This window comes from Camelus dromedarius, chromosome 28 (genome assembly GCF_036321535.1).
Source record: "Camelus dromedarius isolate mCamDro1 chromosome 28, mCamDro1.pat, whole genome shotgun sequence".
Lineage (NCBI taxonomy): Eukaryota > Metazoa > Chordata > Mammalia > Artiodactyla > Camelidae > Camelus > Camelus dromedarius.
Genome location: NC_087463.1, coordinates 24,617,670 through 24,641,538, shown reverse-complemented (window position 1 = coordinate 24,641,538; position 23,869 = coordinate 24,617,670). Strand labels below are relative to the sequence as shown.

Sequence of the window (23,869 nt, the reverse complement as noted above, 5' to 3'; positions counted from 1 at the left end):
CTGATGTTACTGAAGGCCAACAGGACCAGCTTAGGCTGTGTGACCACCCAGGCGCTTTGCCAGGCGTGTGTGGAGGGTGTCACCTTTGAGAGGGAGCAGGTGCACATGCCTGGGGCCAGCAGACCTGAGAGAAGTGACGTGAACATGTCCTGTTACCTTTGGCAGCTGACGGGCCCCTGCTGTCGCTGGGACCCTCATGTGAGAGAACGTGGCGGCGTTACAGGCTGGGTGTCGGTTTGCTCCGGCTGCCAAAGACTGGGTGGCTTAAACAACAGGAATCCATTCTCCACGCCTTGGGGTTGGAAGCCCAAGGTAAAGATGTTGGCAGGGTTGGTTCCTTCCTAAGGGCTTGGGGGAGAACCCCTCAGCTGCCGGCACTCTTCCACGTTCCTTGTCTTGCAGATGCCTGGCTCGACCTCTGCCTTCACCTTCTAGTGGCCTCTCCTTGTCCAAACTGCCCCCTTCCTAAGGACACTGGTCGCAGTGGATTAGGGCCCACCCACATGATCTCTTTTAAACTTGATTACCTCTGCAAAGAACCCATTTCCAAATCTGGTCACATCCTCAGGTACCAGGAATGGGCTTAACACATGAATTTTGAGGGGGCTCGATTCAACCCGTAACAGGTGGTGAGTCTCCAAGTCACCTAGGGAGACCTTCCAAAGCACGCCAGGCCTGCAAGTCAGCCACCCCTGGGCGGGGTTAGTCCCTGGCTCCTCCCACACCAGTGGCTAGCGGTGCGGGACAAGATCCACCAGATACCTGGGTCCAAGTCCACACCGTTCCCTCCTGGGTGGGCTTGGCCAGGACTGTCTGCTGTTCTGAGGAACTTTGGCTGTTATTCAATAACCGTTTCTTTCAGGTTTTGCATTGAACCAGCCTCTCCTGCAAGGCCATTTCAGGAAATGCAGGTCAAAGGAATTCTGCAGACAGTTGTCTTCACTTATCAGTCCATTTAGGGGCCATTCTCTCATGATGTGGGGTAACAGGTTCTACTGAATATGGCTGAAAGGAGCAGACTGGGCTCCACCATGAGCCCAACATGGCCCACCGTCACATTCTGATGAGAAATAGCGCAAGGAAAAGGCAGGCAGGCTAGGGTCACCCTCCCAACCCCAACTCAGCTGCTCCCTAAAGGCTCAGAGCCTGAAGCAGATGATAAAATTCTCTCTGAAGAGTGAATGACAAACTGGGTCCCTGGGTCCTCCTATCTCATGCTAGACATTCCATTTTTCTGTTTTCCTTCGGACAAAGGTCACAGTACAATCATGGGGCACCAGAGGCGCATAAAGGTCGACAAGCCAGGTTTTCCTCTCCCACAGTCACGGAGTTTCATCCTTGTGTGCTTCCTGCCTCTCGTGCGGTTAGGAGTGGCCGAGTGACCCCCTGGGTAAGATGCAAATAAAAAACACCACCTGGTAACGCTGGGCTGTGCTGGGAAGTGAGGAGGCCTGTCTCCCCGCCCTCTTCCCCACAGGCTGGGGCTGCTGGAGCTGGAGCAGAGCTCACGGCTGGACGCAAAGCTGCAGACGGGAAACTGCCACCACCTTGAAGCCTATGTCGTCTGGGTCACAGCGGCCTCACTCGCTAACGCGTGGGGCTCAAGGATCCTGACACATCTACCGTCAGGTTCCTCCCAGTCAGGGCTCCTCTCAGCCGCTTCTCTTCAAAGTCAAGAATGCAGCCTGGTCAGTTCTTTTTCTAAAAAAGACCGGGCAGGGATCCCTACTAGGAGTCAGCCTCCTACCTTGAGTGACACGGTTCAGGGCAATTGGGGAAGGGCAGCTCTCCCGCGGAACAGCTGGAGGGGTGAGTGTCACCAGCACTGAGCAAAGCTTCAGCCCCCAACGTGAACTGGAAGTGAAGCGCAGAGACCCTGCGCAGGCAGGCCCAAGGGCCCGGTCCCTGGAGGGTGCAGGGTGACTGACATCAGACTGTCTTCCTGGGTAAGCCTCCCGAGGACCAGGAGGGGTGGTTAGCAAGGAGGCTAGGGGCTGTGGAGGTGACACCAGGGGCAGAGGGGGACCTGGGGAAGTGAGGGAGTGAGAGGTCACGGGGACTGAAAGCGCGACTTCCGTTCTGTTCTATTAAGTGTCGGGCATGGCAGGGCCCAATAAACACACTCCTGTTCCCCATCCCAGCCCCAGCCTAGGAGTCCAGATGGTCAGCAAAGTGGACAAAACATAGGCTTTGTGACAGACAAGGGCCTGGTTCCTGTTGGTGGAGTTCACTCCGGTCTCTTCCATCAATGGGGCCAAAGGACTGTTTTGTCCAAACCAGCCTGACTGGCTCTTCTGTGATTTGGCAGCACAGTGAGTGGGGACAGGGCGGGCTGAGTGAGACGGGGAAAGGCGACCACGCTGGTTTTCCGAGCCCTGGCCCCTCCCGCCCGGCCCCGAGCCGGCATGGCGCAGCGCAGCACGGCCCTCCCGAGACGCCGGGGGCAGGGGGCACGGAGGCAGGCGGATAGGCAGCGACTCCTCCAGAGGCTGTTTTTCCTTTTTATTGAGCAACACAGATTGAGACCAAATGACCCTCCCAGTCAGGTTCAGGTTTCGAGGGGCGGAGATCAGGAGGAGATAAGGACAGCAGCAGTGCTCACAGTCTGGAGAGGACGACAGAGCGCGCACGAGACAGCGAGGGACAGAGCAGGTGGCCGTCCAGGCCTTAGGCGCTGTGACTGCATGTTCCGCGTGCGCACAGCCCTGACTCGGGGCAGAAGTGGGACCAGAAAGCACCAGGGGCTCTTTACCCCGAGTGGCACTTCCTACACAAGAACGTGTGCTTGGAGGCCTCGCCCATCTTCCGGAGACCAAGTCGTGCTGCCCACCTGTGAGAGCGCAGCTGTCATCCGGGGTCGTTCCCAAGCCCCAGAACTAAACGTCTGTCACTGCCCAGTACAGGTCACTCCACCAAGACATCCTGAAGTCTGCAGAACCGGACAAGAGGAGGAGAGGACAGGCTTCCACTCTGCTGAGCCATCGGAAGACAACGAGGGTGGAGGGCGGAGGCTGCGGCTCAGTTCTTCAGCTGAGACACTTCGTACAGGTAAGCGGCCAGCATCTTGGTTCCTTCGATGTAGTTGTGCCTGACAGGAGGAACAGTCACCACGTTGGCTGGTGTCCCGAGGCCCGGGCACACATGCTGCATTCTCTCTGGAACTGATGTCCCACCGTCCTGGCCCCAAGTGCCGCTTGCCTTGGTTCTCAACTGCAGGTCCAGCCTGACGCCCCACCAGGGACCAGCAGCAGTCCTGGCCTACCAGAACGCGCGGGGGCTCACCCAGCACTTGGTGTGAAGCGGCTGCCCTGGACCATGGCTCCTGCCTGTCTGCGTACGTGTGTCCTGACACCCAGGTCTCCGTCCTCTCCCCCGTCCCTGCCCACCCCACGTACCCCAAGATGGCCCCTCTTTTCTGTCCTCACCTGTTGAGCTTTTCATTCTGGGAGTGGGCTCCGTCGTCAGCTGACCCCACGGGCAACAGCATGACGTTCTTGCCCGTGGCCTCCTGGAATGTCAAAGTCACAGGAATACTGCCGCCTTCCCTGGTCAAGTCTGGCTCAACACCGAAAACTGGGGAGAGTGGAATGAAAGAAACAGTGAGCTTTGGGCTGTGAGGCTAGGGATCTGCCTCAACCCTATTGCCCAGTGACCCTGAGTCCAGGCCCCGTGTGAGGTCTGGGGACAGCAGCCTTGCTCTCAAGGTGGGTGGTGGCCCAGCCCAGCCTGCAGAGACACAGCTAACACAGCCATGTGCGCACACGGTCCGGCAGGGCCTACCACACATGCTGGGGTCCCGGGGACGTCCCCGAGGAGAACACCTGACCTGTTTTCAGGGCTCTTCTCCCGGCCAGGTAATGGGGGTGGTTGAAGTCGGACACCCAAGGCTTCCCTCCGTGGCCCATGTACACCTTGAACTTGTTGGGGCTGTGTAGTTCCACAAACTTCTTAGTCAAGTAGCTCGTAACCTGAACCACAAACAGAAGAGTCACGGTGTCTGATGAGCCGGGCCTCTCACCCAGAGTCTCCAGTGGGTCTACAACGGGTCTAAACAGGTCTCCCACGGTCACATTTGCTGCTGCTCAACACTGTCTGGCTTAACTGTGACAACAGTAAAAGGGACTTTTGTCAAAAAACAAAATCCATTATGTTTTAATTTCAAAAAATTCACCCTTTACATAGATGTTCTCATATGATGATATTTAAATCAAGTTAAAAAAAAAAGTCCTTTGAGTTGCTTTATAAAATGATTACATCTAGACCAAAAACAGAGCCAGGTCTGACCCAGGGACACCTCATGATGGCAAAGTCTCAGTCCTCAGCTTGGAGCACAGGGCTCGGTTTCCTCCACCAACAGGCAAGATCTTGACTCCCTCTCTCCCGGAACCTCCCCAGATGAGGGCGGGTGACTGTTCCCCACAAGCTTGGCTGACTTTCAGCTGCTGGAGTCTGTCCCCTGAGGAATCTGCGCCCTCTGAACTTTTCCCTCTGTTGCTCACCACGGCCCAGAGGCCCATGACTTTCACCATAACATATTCAGCCCAAAGTCAGCATTTGCCCTGAAGCCTTAGCATGAGGACAGAAGTCAGATTTTAGCACACCTCAGCAGTGACAAAGGTCACTTACACACGACGCTTTTTCATATGGCTGTTATCTTTGATCAGCTTCTGAACTACCTATTTTAGTAACTGCTGAGTTGCCTAGAGCCAAAGGATGGAGTGTGGAAGGTTAGGTTTGTGCTTTCCTGTCGTTAGGAACCCTGGTGAAAGTCTCTGCCGGTGCACAGCACCCCACCCGACGCCCCAGTGCCCACATGCCTGCTCGCTGACCACTTCCGGAGTCATGTTAGGAACCAGCCTGATGGAGAACTTGCCGACCACTTTCCGAGGAATCACAGTCTTGGCCCCCGACCCAGAGAAGGCACCTTCGATCCCGTGGAGGGACAGGGACGGGTACCGCCATCGGTGCATCAGGATTTCTTTCTGCAGAAAAATGACAAAGCGGGTTGGGGACAACATTGTCTGCTCACAGAGGAGATCAGCCGGCCTGGGGCTGCACACCCACAGGAAGGCGGTACCGACCCCGGCAGGGCGGGCGGATGAGATGAGCCAGCCCCAAAGACACTCCGGTAGCTGCTATGACACGCCATCGAAGGGGCTGTGCTGGCCAGCTCTGCAGAATCAAGGGGGAAGGCATGGTCCCAGACACTGAGCTGCTGCAGAGCTGGGGCACCAGGAGGAAGATGGGGGTGTGACACAGGCCATCTGTGAACCCCTCCCTAGGTCCTGGGCTTAAAGGACATAGAATATGGGGGGAGTTCCTGAGAGAGGGAAGCCAGGGCCATCCACTGTGTCCTGGGCCGGTGACCATGGTCTGCTGAGGGGACTGGCACCAAGCAGCCTTCGGTCTTCCAAGTGTCTACCCCAAACAACTGAAATTTCGTGCCCTACACATTCCAGCAGCAGCCCAGGACGTGATAGGACACGTGGCCGCCTGAACGGCTGGCCAGAGCAGAGAAACCTCATGGGGACCCTGGGGTTCCTCAGTGACTCAGCCGCTTCTCTGGACTTGTCTGTGAACCAAAGAGCCCAGTGACATTGGGAAAGAATATACACCCAAAACCAGGCACCTTCTGTGAAGGCAGCAGGAAGCAGGAGGAGATCCAGTCTGTCCGGAGCCCACCTTTCCCCACTGCCCGGGACTCGTCTCTCCTGGCCCACAGCATCAGTACCCAGCCGACCACTGCCCACCGTGAACTCCTGACTCCACTTGGTCCCGTCCACTCTGCGATGTGTCCTGAGCCTGAGGAGCCCCCCTCCCCCACTTCCTCAACTCCCACACCACCAGCTCAAGGCGCTCTCCCCTACAGCGGCCTAACTGGTCCCCAACCTCAATGCCTCGGTTCCAATCCAGCCACACCCCCATCTGTAATCTGTTCACAAGTGAGGTCTGATCAGCTCATCCCTCTACTCAAAACTGGTCACAGCCATCTTCCAGGACGGCAGACAAGCTCCTCTGCAGATCACGGAAAGCTTCACGTCCGGCATTTTCAGTCTTAACCCCAGGCCCTGCCCAGCCAGCCCGCCCCACAAACAGGGACAGCTGGCCCTGCTCCACTGCTCAGCCCCGACTGTGTCCTGCAGCCCCCATGGCAGACGGGGCTCCCGTCTGACGAGGCCTCCCCATCCCAGGCCCTGGACCACCCACAGTGGCCTCCATACATCCTATAATGCTTCTCTGCCTATTTGCCACCTGCAGAGATGAAACTCACCCCCTTGTACCCCCAGGGACTGTCACCGGAGTCCAATTAAAGCTGGCTAAATTGCCAGCTTGTGAACTTATATCCGGATCTTAAAAACCAGGAACTACACTAATTAAGAGAAAAGTCACAACACAATTTTCTCTTAACAGGTAAGTAATCGTTCTGTGCAAACAGTTTCCACCTGAGCACCTGCCCCATCAGGAACAGTTGACATCATCTCTGGGCCCAGCAGTGAGGGGATTACCTGGCCCAGGCAAGCCAGGAAAAAGCGCCTGCCTCTACGCACACCTGCCAGCTCCCCAGCTGTCAACGGGCCACATCTGACACGCTGAAGGGCTCCCAGCTCCCATCCGGGAACATGGTGTTCCCCAGGGCGTCCACTCTAACTGACTGCTCTCCAACCCAGGGTCCACCCGCAGCTCCCCAGCTCTCAGGCTCCTCCCGCTGGGTCCCAGGACAGGGCACACAGCCAGCCGGGCGGGGCACAGGGCAGCGGGCACACCTTGCAGTCGTGCAGCAGGGTCTCTGCCCCCACGTCCCGGGCATACTCCTCCAGGTCAAAGTCGATCTGGTCGTAGAGCTGCAGCTCCTCCTCTGTCACAGGGGCCACTGCCTCATTGATGCCGGGGATGAGGATCTTCCCCTTCCTGTCCACCAGGGAGCCTGCAGGGGAACAGGCAGGATGAGCACATGGCAGCAGGCGGTCCAGAGCGAGCCGTGCTCACACAGATGCCGTGTGTGAGAGCCGGGCATGCTCGACCACCGGGCACTGCCACGCACCCGCGCTCACCACACCATTCCATTCCCAGAACGACCCAGGGTCCTGGGTCTGGTGCTCCAGGGATGAAGAGGGAAGCAGAAATGAAGCACGTGGGTCTTTTACAGGGAACAATGTGAGCTGGGGGGACAGAGGGACAGAGACTCTCCGAGTGGAACCCTGCTCCAACCTTCCTCCGCAGTCCACATGGGGACGGGACCCGCGCTCACCCATCAGCGTGATGAGGTCGGTCATGGCCTCGTGCACGGAGCCGCCATACACGCCGGAGTGCAGGTCCCTGTCGCTACATTCCACCTGCACAGACACAAAGGCCACCCTGCTCGGCTGCTCATGGGAGCTTATCCCTGTCACGTGACAGGCCAGTGAGCAAACACAATAGACAACATTCAGAATGAAAAGCTGCTCCCTCAACAAGCAAAGCAAGGCGCTTCCCAAGTCACACAGCTGTGGCGGCAATGACAGAACTCCCGGGAACGCCAACCACGGGTGGAGGGGCACCGAGGCCCGCGGGTGAAAGCGTGGGCGCTCGGAGGCCTCCCAGCAGTTTTCACAAAGACCCTGTACCACCTGCCACAAGGGTCGCACCTACCATGACAGGCAGCAGACTGGTCAGACCCGCCCCATGGGCTCCCGCCCTGTGAAACCACAGCAGAGCGCTCCCTCCGCCAGCGGGCTGCTGCCCTCCCACGGCGGCCGGCGGGGAGGCAAGCGGGCTGTAGCAACTATGGTCCTCCTGGCACATGTCAGCTGTGAGACGCTTTCCCACATGGCCTAAGCAAACCATCAGTCATCCTGTGCGGTGGGCCCCTGCCCTCAGGCGAAAAGACTGAGGCCCGGCTGCCGGGCCAGGGAGAGGCGGGTGTGCCTGGCGGCCTTCCTGCTCTGCCCTCCTCAGATCCCGAGTCCAGGGCACATCCTGGTTCCCTCTAGATGGTAGTCGAGGGATGAGAGCTTAAGAGCTTAAGGACATGAACATTCTAACTCCTAAAAGCAAGGACTCCTGAATGACTCTGTATATATCTTGGCCTCGAACAGACGCGCACATATAATCTGTCCTCACTGCCCGAGGCCCCAGCTCCCGGCCTACAAACCTGACCTTCGACCCTGTCCAGCCTGGACAGCGCGATGGTTTGTCCCTCTGATCTGGGGCTGGGCAGGCTGTGCTTCACGACTGGGTGCCAGGGTCACTTTCCAGTACCTCCTCCTGCGAGCGCAGAAGAGGAAGGGACCCCGGGACGTGCGCCGCCCTGCGCAGCCCTGCACTTCCCCGGGACACATACCGCCCTGCATGCCCCAGGACCCTGCATGGCCCGGGACGCGCACCGCCCTGCACGCACCTCAATGAAGAAGTAGCAGATGCCCCGGAGCCCGTAGGTGATGCAGGGCTTGCTCTTGCCCAGCCAGTAGTTGTCGGAGATGCAGACGTAGTCCACGTCGTGGAAGAACGTGTCCTTCTGGGCGAAGATCAGCGCGTCCAGGCCTTCGGAGCCAGACTCCTCCATGCCTTCCAGGCAGAAACGGACGTTGACGGGAACTTCCTGGGAAGGGAGCGGGAGCAGATCAGTAATCGGAGCTCCTGCACTTTACTTCTTAGGAACAGACAGGAAGCCACAAATGTTCTGAAAGCACAAATTTCAAACACCCAACCTCCACCAGACCAACCCCCCGGAGGCTGTGTGTGGCCTGCAGTGCCCCTCAGTCCCTAGGCGCTGGGCCGCCAGGGGACAAGCGTGGCTGCAGCTGTGGCCACCCTCAGGACTCCTTCCAGGAACTCACGGCCTGACCCCATTTCCCACTCACGGGTCTCCGTGCTCACCCAGCAAGAATCAAGCATCTCCGGCAAATCTGAGCTGCTCTCTCTAAAATAAAGGCCACGACACAGAGAACACCAGGGCCTTCACGTGCACCACTGTGGCCACCACAAGCACACGCATGAGCAAGCTCCCTACTCAGAAGGTGCTCCTGCCTGACAACCCGAACCCTGCACATCGGAGGCCCTTTTCCTAGAGAGGTGACAATGACCTCAGATGCCGCCATCCACCTGGTTTTCCAGGTCTCCCCATGCTGGGCGGGGACCAGCTGGCCCCCTTGCACAGGTGGGGACAAGAAGCTGCACCTGAGCATGGTGACGGCTATGGAAGGCCAGACCCATGTGGATCCGTCTGCAGAGTCTGAGTCCAGAGCTGCCCCCAGACAACATTGCTCAGCACACGCGGGGCCCCCTCCTCCTCTCCTGTGGGACAGGTGTCAGCGGGGGCGCTGGGCGGCGCCACCTGCACACAGCCACCCGTGCCCCCGGCTGCCCACAGCCCCTGGTGCCCGCCAGGAGGGACACCTTCCCATGCTGGCCCAGCGAGCCTGGACCCTCTTCCAATCTGCCTCTCCAGGTCCTAACAAAAACACCTGTCTTACTATTCTTACCACAACACAAGACAGAAGCAAGATGCAGAAACTATCTACACATTATAATCACAATTAGGCTGAAAAGAGTTGAAAAAATCAGTAAGGAACGAAATATTAAGTTTCTGGGGGTTGGGATTCTAGGCACTCCTTTTTTTCCTCTACTTTTCTGCATTTTACAAACTTTCAACAAGGAGTTGACGTTTCAGTTAAGGAAATATTTATGTATCAATATGTACTAATAAACACATTGATTACAAAATATAATAATGATATATTACTATATTATAATATGGATTAATATGTGTACACTTTTTAATGGACGTACTGGGGATTGAACCCAGGACATCGCACATGCTAAGCACACACTCTAATGCTGAGCTATACTCCCACCCCCAGGGAAATATATTTTTAAAAATAAATTTTATTTTTAGGAGGATAAAAACCCCACAGATAAAGTAAGGGGTTTTCCCACTATTGCAGAGCCCAGGTCACGCACCCGCCAACAAGGGCGCACCCCTAAGGCGCAGCCAAAGACCAGAACTCTCACTCCCCCTGCTGGCTGGGTCCCTGCTAAGTCACCAACAGGCTGACCTTTGAGCAACTGTAAAACAGCTTCATCTTTACTTTTTTGTAGGAAAACAACCTACAATCTGCAACGTGACCTAGCTGTGCTGATGCGGTTTTGGGGGAAGCTGGCTGTCTCCAGCCCAGGGACCTCTGATCTTCGCAGGCTGTGCTGGGAACAGCTATCACCCATGGGACAGGTGAATCGGGCCGTTAGGTGTGTGTGGGTAGCGTACCTGTCCCGTTTTCTGAAAGGCCTCCAGGGCGTTCATCCAGCCGGCCACTGGCCCCTTGTCATCTGTTGCTCCTCTCCCATACAGTTTGCCTAGAACAGCAATCAGCAAATTCGTCAAGCGACAACTCAGTGAACACAGAGGAGACTGTCTGGTGAGCATGTGATGACATCCCGCACGACTGCACGCAGCAGTCCTAAGACTTCTTCACATCAGAAGCCCTCTTTCATCCCACCTGGAGCATGGAGTCTCCATCCAACACCATGGTTAGGATCTACCAGAGAATTCGCTGGATCCAGCCATGGTGGTGCTGCCACGTTCCCTCCCGCTCCTAGAGGACAAGTGGTCACCAGAGGTCAGGGGCCCACTGCCTCAGGGCACGAGCTCCAGAGGATCACTGCCCCAGGCTACTCTGTTAAAATCTGTTTCACAAGCACAGGCAGCAGGTATGTGGCAACCATGATGTGTCACCATCCAAGGAGACCTGGCCTCACCTCTGCTACAACCTGACGCCTAACCTGATACAGAACACAACTGATATGCTGCTTCTCCCCAGGGCAACGGGTCACTGCCCGCTGCACAGCGTCTCTGGGCCTCTGTAAAAGATGGGTGTTGGGGCCGGGTATCGGCCGCATGGGGAGAACAGCCTGGACCCTCTCCCAGCCAGGATGCAGCACATGCCTGAGGGGGGCACGGCAGAGGAAGGACAGAACCCCGGGCGACCTGTGCTCAAGGCAGCCCCTCTCCCGCCTTGGTCTGTCCTGGCCAGTCCTCTGACTTCCTCATTCTTAGCCTGTTTTTAATGTTTGGCAGTTTCAACATGACCCACCCCAAAGTGGAATGAGGCTGAAAGCCATCACTGCTTTGGGGATTTCTTGTTATAAACTAAGCCTACTTTTCACAAAAGCTATAAAGAGCTTTCCCAAGAGGCGTCCCTGTCCCTGTGACAAACACCAACCAAGTGACCATGGGGTACTCCTGCCCTCGGGCACCCCATGCCCGCGGGTGTTCCCCAGGCAGCTTATCTGGGATACGAGGAGTCTTTCCAGGGTCATCCATTCCTGAGTCTATCCAGCGTGTCTGTCAGTGTGTCTGTCCGGGGGCCGGGGAGGGGGGATGAGTGGGAGGCCTTCCAGAGGATGCGGGGGGTGACCAGGGCTGGCGCAGAAGGTGGCCCAGGTGGAAGAGGAGCAGTGAGGGGAGAGAAGACGGGGTTGGCAGGAACCCCAAGTATCCTGAGAGCTGCCAAGCAGAGATGGCACGTGGAGGTCACCATGGGGCAGGGGAGGCGGCGCAGGACCCAACCTCAGTAGGCCAGGGAGGGCCCTCAAAGCAGGGAGAGCGGGGCAGGACGAGGATGACCTCTGGGCTCCCGGGCAGGAGTGGGGAAGACAGTGAGGGGACACAGAACTCTGCTCCTGACAGTGGCAAGCGGAGCCCAGGTCCTTGAGGACAAGTGAGCAGGTGCACGTGGGGACCACGGTGTGGGCTCAACCTCCTCAGAGATGTGGCTCTAAGTCACGACCCAACGGACGCTGAGCCAGGGGAGGCTCCGACAGAAGGTCGACGTGTCCCGTTAGGAAGGCCATACCAAGACAGTCTGGACTCAGCCCAAGGGGCCGGTACACACCGAGGGGCTTCTCCACCTGGCCCAAGGTTGGGTCAATACAGAAATGTGAACGTTCGGGAAGGAAGGCAGGAGGAGCCTCCCCTCCAGGGGGGCAGCGAGGAGAAAGCGGGGACATGGTGAGGAGGGCGAGGCGCCAGCAGAGCCCAGGGGGAGGTCCTGGATGGTTCTGCTGAGGTTACCCTCGCCAGGGACGGGAGAACACTTCCCCACTTCCCTAGAGCCCTAAGGGGAGCTGCTCAAATGCACCAGGGAAACAGCCGCGAATCGGGCCAGACTCAGACGACAGGTGTTTGAGGGCTGCACGGCCTCAGTTCAGAACGGGCCTCTGGAGAAAGTGTCAGCCGCAGAGGGAAGCCCAGCAGACCCGAGGCCACGAGACCCGGTTCCACAAGGAGAGGAGGCTTTCTGAGGTTTCAACGACAGGTGTGCATGCGTGACGCCTCCAGAACCCAAGTTCTAGATTATGGAAGAACACCTAGCTCTGGAAAGGTAACAACCAGGAGACTGTGGGTGCACTTCCTAAAGGAGACCCCACAAGCCCGCACATTCCTCCAGGCAGTGTCCCTACCATCTCGTTCCACCAAGGTGAAGGGCTCGCTGTCCCAGCCATCCTCCAGGGCTGCCGGCTGCACATCCAGGTGTCCATATATACACACCGTTTTCTTCTGAGGGTCGGAGCCCAGTTTGCCCAGTAAAATGGGAGGAAGCGGTATCTCTGAGCCATCGGGGAGCTGGGGGGAGAGGACAGCCTCTGCTGAAAGGGTGTGGTGTTCACAGCAGATGTCATTAACACTCCCCAAGCCTTCTTACCTGTCATCAGTCCCCTCTATTGTAGAGTTCAAGATCATCTTGTTCAACTCAGTCACTGATTAACAAGGATATACTTTCCCACAATCCAGAGCTCAGAGATTGAATTATGTTTACCAACTGTAGGCAGTTTGGTAAATTTTTAAAGGCTGATTAAAAAAAAAACTTTTCTATAACAAAACACATTATAAAAGCTGAGTCTAGGCTGCAACTTAGTTCATCATTTTCTAAAATAATGGGTAAAAACCACCGTGATCTTAAAGCGGAAGACATGTTTTGAAATTCTGCACTCAAATTTACAATTATGCACAGAAAGGGCCGTGGACCAGGACATGATGGACTAAAATTCACAGGAAGCCACACTAACCAAGCAGCGGTAGCCGCACTCCTGGAGAAATCTGTCTTTCCAGTACACTCTACTCATAAATACCAACTTAAGTAACTCCTGCTGAGCCCACAGCTGCCCAAGGGCAGCCCTTGGCTCCACGCCAACCCACCCCACCCCACCCCAAGGCGGCTGCCCTCACTTGGGGCTGAGCTTGCCCTCGTGAGCACAACCAGTAGCCAAAGCGCGGAGAATCATTCCTGAAACCAAACCCACCCTGCTCACACGGGATGTGGCTCTCTAGTCACAGACAGCCCTTAGCTTGCCTCAGAGGAAAATGATTTCTAAATTCCAGGTTTTCTCTACATAAATATCTACTCCGGTGGCTCCTCTGAAATACTTCAGCATTTTCTAAGAAGCTGTTTGGGTCCACAGGTAAATTTGAACTGAAATTCATGCTGGAAATTGCAAATCTGTCTGGGTTTCCCCAACTACTCCAGACATCACAGAACCAGGTCCAGAGGAGGAACACGGCAAAACACTTACAGAGGTGACAGGCTGTCCCCTCCCAGAGCACCTGCCTGGGCACGACTCCGTTACAAGGAGCCCCCACTGCTCCCTCTGCCCACGGTGCCGCACGACCCCAGCCCCTGACCCTGTACCAGCACCCGGGGGCCATTCCGTCACTTTCTGGCTCAGGAGCCATGACTGTCCCACTTTCTGAGCCCCTCCATCTGGAGCTTAGGCCCTCGGGCCAGGCCTTCCACACCAACTGCCCAGGGTAGCGGATGGGCTGTGGGCCAGCCTGACCTGACAGCTCCTACTCTGGCACTGGTGAGGAGGCCCCAAGAGCCCCAAATCAGCCTTTCCACGTCAGCACCAGCCCCCGAGCCTTGCCCACCACAACTCCCAACATCCTCTCTCCTCCACGAGCCTGCAGATCCCCCAGCTCTGAGTGTACCTGTGATGACACCAACTCCTCCACCTGCACACCTGCCATAAGTCACCATCACTCCTGAAAGAGGGCCTCCTGTGCCAAATGAACCCAAACCGATGGGAAGAGAAGACCAAGACAAAACTTCTCTAACAGTGATGAAAGTGGCCAACTCCTTGGTAAAAACAGGTGTTACATAATTCAAATAGTGTGGTAGTCATTTTAGTCTTTCGTGGAGGGGCCTTTCTTAAGAACTTCATTTAACGGCTATGTTAAAGAGAACAGATCCATCTATTTTAACGAAACAACACTTCAAAATTATTTGCCACCTACACTTTATTTTTTAAATAACATATTAGGAAAAAAGGGAGCAGAAGCAAGTCAAGTGTGCTCCTAACAGAAAATAACAAAGAAACTTGGTTCATCCTCTCATAAGTGGGGAAAAGTGCCTGGAAGCTATAATGGATCTTAAGCAATCTTAAGCTAACTATTAAATTTGTGGTCAGAAGAAATCTCACACAAACAACACTGGACTAGGAGTCAGACCTATTATTGGTTCCCTGGAAGATGCAGCTCACCTGGGCCTCTGGGCCCTTCCATCTATGAAAAGAGCAGAGAGGGCTGAACGTCCACACCTAAAACCCCAGGACTCTGATTTCAACTGACCCAGAGATCATCAGATAAGAGAACCAAGATAAGCCAAGCCCAGTCACACCCTGAAAGGTAAAAGTGTTAACGACTTTGAAAATACATGGCACAAACATGTAATTAACAAGAGACTGAAATCATCTGAAACGAAAATACTGGAATAATGTACCACAAAGTGAGACTGTTCCTTCCAGTTAGAATCTGTCGGATTCCTGCACTGAAATGCAGCCGAGCCCTGAGCCCCACACATACAGTAGCTCTTTTCTGGGAAAAGAAAAAGCTTTCTACTAGCTGGGCCACCAGAGACACAGCGGGGTGAGTCAAGTCTTCATTAGTTTTATATCTAACGGGCAGAATGTGACTTCCTGGTCTGAAAGCAGCTGATTTCTGGGAAGCAGTGTCTAACAACGGCCATCACGTTCACTAGTTCTCGAATAACCTCAACAGTTCCCCCTCCTGGAGAAAAATGAGGAATATCACAAAATCCCTAACCAATCCAACTCAAGAAATCTCTCAGTTTAGCACCCAAATCAGGCCCTTCTAGTTTGTTCTAAAGACCAGCAGGTTGTCTGAAGCAAAGACGGTCCCATCCACCCCACAGCAGGATCCTGCGGGCAGGTCGTGGCCCCTACCTTCTGGTTCCCGATGTCCACCAGCTCCACGGAGCCGCCCAGCTGCCTGAGGTCGGCGGCGGCCATGTCCATCATCCTCCGGACCTCCCCCCTCTTCTCGGGCCAGGCGGACACGCTCTGGATGGCCACCCAGTCCGCAAGCTTCTGTGTGTGGACAATCAGCAAAAGGGCTTCTGAACAGGTGGTCCCCGAGGAAGGAAGGTACTCACAGTTGAGCCTTTATCTGGCCCACAAAGCTGACTTGTTCCCTGCAGCCACTCCATTTGGAACACACTGACGAGACGCAGAAGAGATTCATCACGTTTGCTTTTTGTTTTAAATCGATTTAAAAGAACTGTTTGTACAGACCCTGTGCTGGGAACTTCACAGCACGTCAGAAAAACCATTAACCATTAAGCATGATGTGAATGCAAGATGCACAAAGTTCCATACGAACATTTGTATCTGAATCTAACAAAATGACAACTGAAAGCTACAGAAAATACCCAACACTTTCACAGTCCAAATCAGCTTATCTGTCATCATGGCAATGGCCAGGTTCTCTAGAATATAATTTTTAGGATGAGAACATGGAAGATTTTGTCTGAAATATGTCTACCAAAAATCATTTTAAAGCAGGATCCTTTAAGTTAACATCAAGAAACAGACAAATATATAACATTACTGAATCATTTAAAACATGCTAAATGTAAAATAGCTCTTTATCTCTACCATAAGAATAAACAAAAATCTTGAATTAGCACTCTTATTTCTAGAAACATGTATTAAAGACTGTCTGTCAAAAGCCAAGAGTAACTTACGCTGTAAAGAGCAGGGAGAGCAAAAGAATTTTAGACAATTTTTTTAGTTTAGTTTTTTTTTTTTGGTGGTGAGAACACTTAAGATACACTCTTAGCAATCTCAAAGCACAAATACAGTACTGTTACCACACTCATCATGAGGTACCCCGCATCCCCAGAACTTACTCATCTTGTAACTGATGAAAGTTGCACCCTTTGGCTGACACCTCCCTGCTTCCCCAGCCCCAGACAACCGCCGCCCCACTCTCTGCTTCTGCGAGTTCAACTTTTTCAGGTTCCACATGTGAGGGAGATCATTCTGGTGCTTGTCTTTCTCCTTCAAGACGATACTGTTACTACTTGAGAACAGCGTAATTCACATAAGCTTCTTGAAAGTTCCTCTGAGTCCCATGGGACCAAAATGAACAGAGTAAATGTTTCCTTACCTTAATGTAGCGGTCCTGATTCTCATCCACATACTTAAACACGGCAGTGAGCGCCGACATCTTTCAACCAGACCGCAGACCTTGGAGATTCTTGGAAGGAAGAACAGCCTGTTAGTCCTGCCTAGAGACGGGGCCCAAGTGATCAGCAGGCCCGGAGGCACTCATTCAGGATCATAAACCACTCCACCCACGACCAGCACTGCAACACGGTCATCACGAGGACTCCAGGAAGCGACCTCAGCAGAAACGACAGTTCTAGGAAGTGGGGGGAGGCTCAGGCTGATCTCCATTCTCTTCTGAGAAGGAAAATGTGCACAGGATTGTGTGTCAAAACAGCAGGTAACTGAAAGACGGGTCTGAGCTGAAGACACTCTGGTGTAAATTAAGAGCAGGCACTTCCCAGTAGCACCGACACACTGGCATTTAAAGTATTTTTTAAATGTAATTTTACTTTCTTAAAGAGCACAGAGAACTTCCCACTTACTGTTACACGGGGGAAAAACCCCTCCAAGGCTCCCAGTGAAAAACACCACATCCTGTCTCTGCGCCACAGACGGACAACGCAGCCAACGAGGGGAGCATCTATTCAGTTTTAGGCCCATGCAGGACCATGACAGCCGAGGTCCAGAAATCACCAAGACAACATGTGAAATGCCACTAGGGCCTGAGGAAGACAAGGGAACCCCAGCATCCCAGGCGCACTTTCTAACACCCATGAGACCCAGCACATCCTGCTGCACCTTACGAACACAGGGGAAAAGAAACCATCCGACTCACCACCTCCGAAAACTGAAATCAATAGGAAGCAAAGATAATTCTGGAACTGGGCCTTTCAAGTGTGGTTCTCCCCACTTCGTCCAACTGACAGCCCAGCCTGTCAGGACTGAGACTTCTGCAGTGACTGCAGAGCTCGGCGACAGGGAGCACATGCCACACCGTGGGGACAGGACGTGGTTCAAACTGCAGCTGCAGAGCCCCGAGGTCCCACTACATCTACCAAGTTCCCGACTGGGACAGCAGGTAAGGAACACCTGTGGACCGACATCCTGGAGTTAACCAGCACTTTTTCTCAGTACAGGATGCTACAGTGATCTCTAAACAGATGAGTGACTTTACCCACTGTGACGGAGGCATGGCAGCCGTTCAGCTGACGGAGGCAGCGCCGTGTCACTTCACTAAGGACGGGAAATCAAACTACTCAGTCCTCAGTGCCTCCTGCCGCCTCCTCCAGCGCCCACAACAGAGCACAAATATTTACACGCCTCCTAGCCAACGCAGACTGTCTCAGCTGCAGCTCTTACCTGAAAGTCCGAGCCCCTGAATGCTGAGGAGGCACTGCACGTAAGTCACATTTTCATGCACCTATCACCAAACACGTAAACTGGAATGCTACGTACTTCCATAAAACTCTATTCAGCAGGAGCATGTGCTACACCTGGTACTCTTCATGAGTCTCTGGTCATTACATACGACAAATCCCAAGCTCTCTGTGATATAGTCTCATTAACATTATGTTCTTTGCAGCCAAATTTAATTTGACTTTTGACTTCCAACTAAAGTCAAAGATATGTCTAAGTTGCACTTTTTACCAAAGGCGAGTACACAGACCAGACTGTTCAGCTCTGCATGCCAGCTCATCAGGGCTGGGGGAAAAAATTCCTCCTCTGAACTGCTGACCCTGCCGGAGAGCTTACGACACATCCATTTTCTCCCTGCCACTCACAGTTCTGGGCCACTCCTGTGTCACCACCGCCAGTACCAAAGCCATTAAATGGGGCCACTTTTATATGCCCTGGAAAGCCCCATTCATTAGGGTAAACGCCCTGAGTTGCCGTGAACAAAAGCAAGTATTACCACCTGGCAATGACCGCCAGCCTCACTCCTCTCTTGGAATCCTTACATTCCAAGGGGAGTAAGCAACAACTTCCACAGTGAAACTAGTGTGAGGGGAAGACGTGACGCTGGCAGCACCTGGAACCATCCAGCAATGCCTACAAGTGATCCTTTCAGTTCTCAGTGCCCTCTTCCTTGTCCCTCATTTATTCAGAACACATGGAGTAAACAGCCGAATCATGGCTTCAAAAGTGTGTGAAAACCACTAAAACGGGTGGGAAGCTCTCATGTGCCCAATCTAGACCGTGAATCCCAGGGACACAGTCCTACAACTTCTCGCCACTCCTGCCTGCAAACGTCTAGGACGACAGAGGCCTGAACAAAACCTCCCCCAGGTCACTGCGTCAGCACAGGACCCAGGGCTGCCGGTGCGGGCGGGTCGGGGCGCTGCTGCGAGGCCCGGGGCCCCAGGGACCAAGCACCCCCGAGTTGACGGATGAGGAAACCGCCGCCCGCCCAGAGCGGAGGGCTGCGACCTCCCGCCTTAACTGAGGGCGGGAGGGAGACCCCGACCCCTGACCCCGGGCGCGGGCCGTCCGGCTGCACCACCTCAGGCCCGCGCCGAAGGGCTCTGCGGGCGAGACACTGGCTTCGTTTCCCACGGGCCTCGCCGCGAAGAGCGCGACAGGCCGCTGCGTGCGCGCCCCCGTCTCTCCGGACCCCCGCGGGGCCGCACCTGACCCGGACACCCTCTCCTCCCGTCAGGCTGTCCACCCGCGGCCCTCCCCGGGCCTGCGTCCCCGGCCCGCCGCGCACCGCCCGGCCTCCCCTGCCCCGCCCGGAGGCGGCTCGGGCCGCACGCTTCCGGCCTCGGCCCCGCTCCCTCCGCCCCCAAGGGCTTCCCGCCCGGCCCGCAAGGAAAGGCCACTCACCCGCCCGCGGCCGCCGAGCCGGTCCCGCACCTCAAGTCCCGGCCACGCCCCCACGCGGTCCCGCCGCGCCGCCGCCGCCCCGTCCACCAATCCCCGAACGCGTCTGGACAGCCGGCGTCGCCCCGCCCCCGCCGCCGAACCGCCCACCAATCCCAGGCCTTGCTGAAGACAGCGTCCCCCCGCCCCTCCACTGGGCGGGGCGCGGACTAGGGAGGCCGCGGTTCTGGTGCGCGAGCGGGTTGGGTACCTCCCCTCCGTGTTCCGCCCGCGCGAGGTCCAAAAGATGGCCCGAAGTGGGGACGCCTACACCCTCTCCGAACCCTCAGGCTTGGAGCGTGGGGGGGGGGGGCCTCCGACCTCCCGCCGAGAGTCCCCATCCCCGCGGGCCCCTGAGGAGCGCACGTTTCCGTTTTAGCTTTGGCACTTCGTTCGCAAAGCCTTCAGCAGCATGTTACTAAGGAAATATTTTAGTATTTAAGTCCAATAATCCTAGGAATATATGAAGAAAGTAGGCCACCATTTACTTATTAGCGGCTACTTCTTACCCTCCGTTTTTGTGTTCCCCCCAAAATTTGGCAAAACTCTTAGACCTCTCGCATTCTTGGTTGTTTTAATAACAGGTTTAATAGTTGCAAGGGATGTAGTTTCTCAACTCCCGTAAATATTTTAAAATAAAATTACCTAAATTTTTACATGGTTTGTTTTTCCTTCGAAAACCTATTTTCATCTGTATCCCTCGTAGGATTTTGTCAAATTGTAACATGTTTATACTTGATAGTCTTTTATTGATGGTCCAACATGCTTCTCTGCAACAAAATATGTGTAAAATTTTAAATTAGTGTACTTTCCTGTAACCATAAAGTTCTAAATGTTAATTATTTTCTTCTGGGTTAAATTCTCATTACAAGTATTAGTACATGATTGATAAAAACCACCTACATATACACTTTGGTAAAGAATTTTTAGCTATTTAGAGTAATATATTGGAAGGCTATCCTTTACTCATGTCTATTAGGCTTTAAAAAAAATAGTTCAGGTATCTATAAATGAGGTTATCGCTGTAATGAGACAGGATTTGGTGAAAAACAGCGAAAAAAGTGCGAGTAGAATCCATAACACATACAGGTTTACTAAAATTTTATGGGTATGTGCTGGTAATAAATAAGAGAAAAGAGGAAGCTTGGGTCCAAGTAAAAAGTGAATATGCATTTACAGTACCTAATAATCATTTGACGAAAGTTACTGAAAATGTTTCTTCTGCAAATCTGAATAAAAGTTAAGAAAATTTACTCTTGACATAGAACTGTTACTTGGAAATATATTAATTGTCAGAAGGTGGAACTTTGTACCTCCTACCCCTTGAAATAAAGCAAAATATGCAACAGACACAGGTGGCCTCGAGTAAGGTGGTGGTCTCTAATAGCATACTGCGGTATTTCAAACTGTCCCTTTGGAACATTTTGGCTTTTTGAAGAGTTAATAAGCGTACAGCACTTAAAGCAAAGCCTGGCATTGAGCATCTGGGTCTGTTCAGGCTGTTGTAACAAAATACCACAGACTGGATACTTTATAAATCACAGAAATTTACTTCTCCCAGTTCTGGAGGCTGGAAGTCCACGATCAAGGTGTCGGCAGATTCAGCGTCTGGTGAGAGAGACTTCCTCGTTCATAGCTGTCTTCTCCATGTAACCTCACAGGGCAGAAAGCTCTCTGGGGTCTCTTTGATAAGAGACCAATCCCACTCATGAGGCTCTTCCCTCATGACCTTATGACCTCCCAAAGGCCCAGATACCGCCAGGTACCATCACCTTGGGGTTAGGTCTCAACACATGAATTTTGGGGGAACACAAACACTCAGTCTATGTAGCACTGAGTGTCTTGTAGGAGAGCAGAAAGGCAGGAGGGACAGCAAGCAGCTCCACTGCTGGCCTGTTCCCAGGTTTATCTGCTCCAGGAGCGAGTTCACGTGGAATCTGGGCAACTGGAAGTTGGTGCCCTTAAAACTTTTTGAACCTTCCTTTAAAAGTCTTCTTGCGCCCCCAGTATTTCAGTCTGAGACCCCTGCCTTACCTGGCAATTAAGAAACTGAGGTAGTATTTAAACCTAAGGTGCACAGCTGGGAATCTCCAGCAGGTGGCGCTGCAGTCCATTCCTTTTTGGGTCCAGGATGCTTCTCAAGGTCGCTCCATAGGGACCAATCAGATCATAGTTTAAGGAGCTGAGTAAACAGGTTTCTCCTCTTCCCTGCTGGACTTTTGGGGGAACAGGGATACTATGAGAGAAAACAAAGAAGTATGTGGTCGGGTGACCAGAGGTTGGGTGCTTCAGAAAGAGAAGTGGTGTGACTTATTCTGAGAACTTAGGGACTATTAGCAACATGAAAGTTACTACTGATTACAGATCCATTAATAAAACGTTAGATCATGCTTCCAATTACGACTTTCAGATCCCAGCACGAGTCACAGAACTTAGTCTCCAGACTCCTAATCAGTTCCGTTTAACCGAGTTTAACTACGCACACAGACCATGGGAGCACCCATTACCTTGGAAAACTGAGATCTTCCCTGGGCAGAGGCCACTGTGGAAAGTCTGGTTGTTCTCCAGTACCTAGATGCAGAGAAGGATGCCAAGTAGGATGGCCTAGGAGCGTCCATGTGCTTCACATGCCTCAGCCTCCAGCGGCTGCTGAATTCCATCCCCCCATGAATGGTCTCTGTGGGGCCCCTGCAGGGCGTCTGTCAGACACCATCCCCCATTCTTAAGATGGGGACCAGGCCACCCTTGGAGACTCAAAGGCTGAGAGGAAACTGTTTAGTTCCCCTCGTATTTCAGTTGTGGTCTCACTGTCTCCACCCCAGGGAGGTGTGAAGTCCAGACAGAGTAGAAGGAACAGCTTTGACGAAGGGACCGCGGGCTCCACTCACCTGCCGTGGCCCCTCCGGTGTGTGTCCCTGCATGGCGCATCCAGGAGCCACGGTGTCCTCTGTCCTCCCTACGAGCTGGGGATTAGGTCTCTGCCCAGAATCTCTCTCTCCAGAGCAAAGGCTCCGACACGCAGGGCAGTCTGGCACTCTTGTTGAGCTGTAGGTTTTTTACTTTACAAATATCTTTGTGTTTTATTCTCAACCCAGGAAGATACTTCAAAAGTAAGATTGAACATTGGTTGGGAAGGTAGGGTAGCTTCTTTACTGAGTCCAACCTTCCTTTGTTCTGTCTGAGTCCCCCCACCCAGCTTCTCCCTAGTACACATGTCCAAGGTAAGGACCATGCCCAGTGTGTCTTCTGAGCCCCCAGTTTCGGCCTTTAGCTCCCAGGAAGAGAGAAGTATGCAGGTGCTAAGATGGAAGGGGCTTCTAGAGAGAGCCACCCACGGAGAGCTGGGTGCCACACACGGCCAGCGTCCGCGCTGATGACCCAGTGGCCACCTGGGGAGCCCACATCTCAGACACAGAGAATTCGTTTTCTTTGTCCAAGTGAATATTTCTCAAAAGAGAGCATGTGATTGGTTTAGCAGGTCACCATCAGGAATCAATTCCCCTACTGGGCAGAAGGCCTGCCGGCTTCTCTCCAGGCCAGCAGCCAGCAGCTGATGGCTGCCTCTGGGTCGGGTGCCCATCTGGTGCAGCCCGACCTGGCTGAGGAGGTGACATCACAGCTGGGAGTGGCACTCTGCACATGACCATGCTGGACTGGGGGCAGGACACAGACCGGGAAGGTTTCAGCAGGCGGGAGTTTGCTCTGGCTCGCTGGTGATTCTGTCGGAAGCAACAGAAGTTCCCGTTCCATCTGGGGTCAGGTCGGGACTCTGTCCCTGCAGTTGAAGAAACAGAACTGCTTTTATTCAGTACAGACTTCTTGACTTAACAGTTTCCGGGGTGGCCTTGCATCCAAGAATCCGGAGGTGCCAACCTGGGCAGAGAAATGTGAGTGGGCAGTTAAGAGATGGAAACGAGGGCTTTTAAATCACCACTGCAAAGAAAACTCCGATTATTCCGATGATGGTGCCTCCCCACCCACCCCCACCCCCCAAATCAACACCACCACCAACAAAAACCCACACCAGCAGCAGCTGCAGCGGGTCTGGTCTTCACCTTCTGCATCGGCATCTCCTGCCTTCTGGCCTGGAACAGTTACACAACACCTTAACTCCGAGTGTATTCAAAAACGTCAATTTGGTGAATTCATAAAACCCCTGCAATTCGCTCTAATTCAGTGAAATCTACCCTGACTATGCCGAAGATTTTCAAGCTCAAAGAGCCTGAAAGAGCTTCAAGACATGGCTTTGCTGTTTCCACTGATATTTGTGAGCTGTTCACAAAGGTCAGTAAAAGCACCGTGGACCTGGAACAGACACCCACGTGCCACAGTTAACATCTGGGCTCCGCAGTGCTGGCTTTCTGTCCTGAGCCGTCGCACCTGGGCACCCCGGGCGGTCGCTCCGTTTTACTGCAGGTGTTCTTGGCCACGTGTTTTTCACTGGAGATAGAGTTTGGCTGCCGGGTGTCTGAATAGGAGCCTTGTTGTCAGTTTAGTGCTGAATTTTCTTTTTTTAATGTTTCACTTTTCAGAAATACGTTTTTGTTGATGTTCCCGATTGCCACAAAGATCTTTCGGGAAGAGTGTTCTGAAGGTCACAGTTGTGTCCTACTGACACAAAGCGGTA

The 23,869-nt window shown here is 53.8% G+C and overlaps 1 protein-coding gene and 1 long non-coding RNA gene across 4 annotated transcripts; one reads left to right on the top strand and one right to left on the bottom strand.

Annotated features, from left to right (window-relative positions):
* The first annotated feature begins 812 nt into the window (after nt 1-812).
* LOC135319536 (uncharacterized) lies at nt 813-3,559 on the top strand. The gene is made up of 2 exons (XR_010378212.1): nt 813-1,390; nt 1,478-3,559. It is a non-coding gene; the product is annotated as an uncharacterized LOC135319536 (long non-coding RNA).
* On the bottom strand, nt 2,488-19,290 carry CNDP2 (carnosine dipeptidase 2). 3 transcript variants are annotated; one of them, XM_031441742.2, is made up of 12 exons: nt 19,207-19,290; nt 16,442-16,531; nt 15,217-15,360; nt 12,439-12,601; nt 10,244-10,332; nt 8,378-8,578; nt 7,250-7,334; nt 6,765-6,925; nt 4,818-4,982; nt 3,827-3,968; nt 3,426-3,573; nt 2,488-3,088 (listed from the first exon to the last, which is right to left on the bottom strand). In XM_031441742.2, exons 2-12 carry the CDS (start codon nt 16,499-16,501, stop codon nt 3,019-3,021), a joined length of 1,428 nt encoding a protein of 475 aa, XP_031297602.1. In that variant the 5' UTR covers nt 16,502-16,531; nt 19,207-19,290; the 3' UTR covers nt 2,488-3,018. The 3 variants fall into 3 exon arrangements, with proteins under 3 accessions (XP_031297602.1, XP_064336510.1, XP_064336509.1); XM_064480440.1 differs by lacking the exon at nt 19,207-19,290 and adding an exon at nt 16,926-16,944; XM_064480439.1 differs by lacking the exon at nt 19,207-19,290 and having other exon boundaries at nt 16,442-16,820.
* Between the last annotated feature and the right edge of the window lie 4,579 nt (nt 19,291-23,869).

Coding starts and splice junctions, on each gene's coding strand:
- CNDP2 (XM_031441742.2), bottom strand. CDS start 16,501: ATGTCGGCGCTCACTGCCGTGTTTAAGTATGTGGATGAGAATCAGGAC. Junction 4,983..6,764: donor CCCTGCTGCACGACTGCAAG/GTGTGCCCGCTG, acceptor ATTTTTCTGCAG/AAAGAAATCCTGATGCACCG. Junction 3,969..4,817: donor CGGAAGTGGTCAGCGAGCAG/GCATGTGGGCAC, acceptor TTTGTGGTTCAG/GTTACGAGCTACTTGACTAA.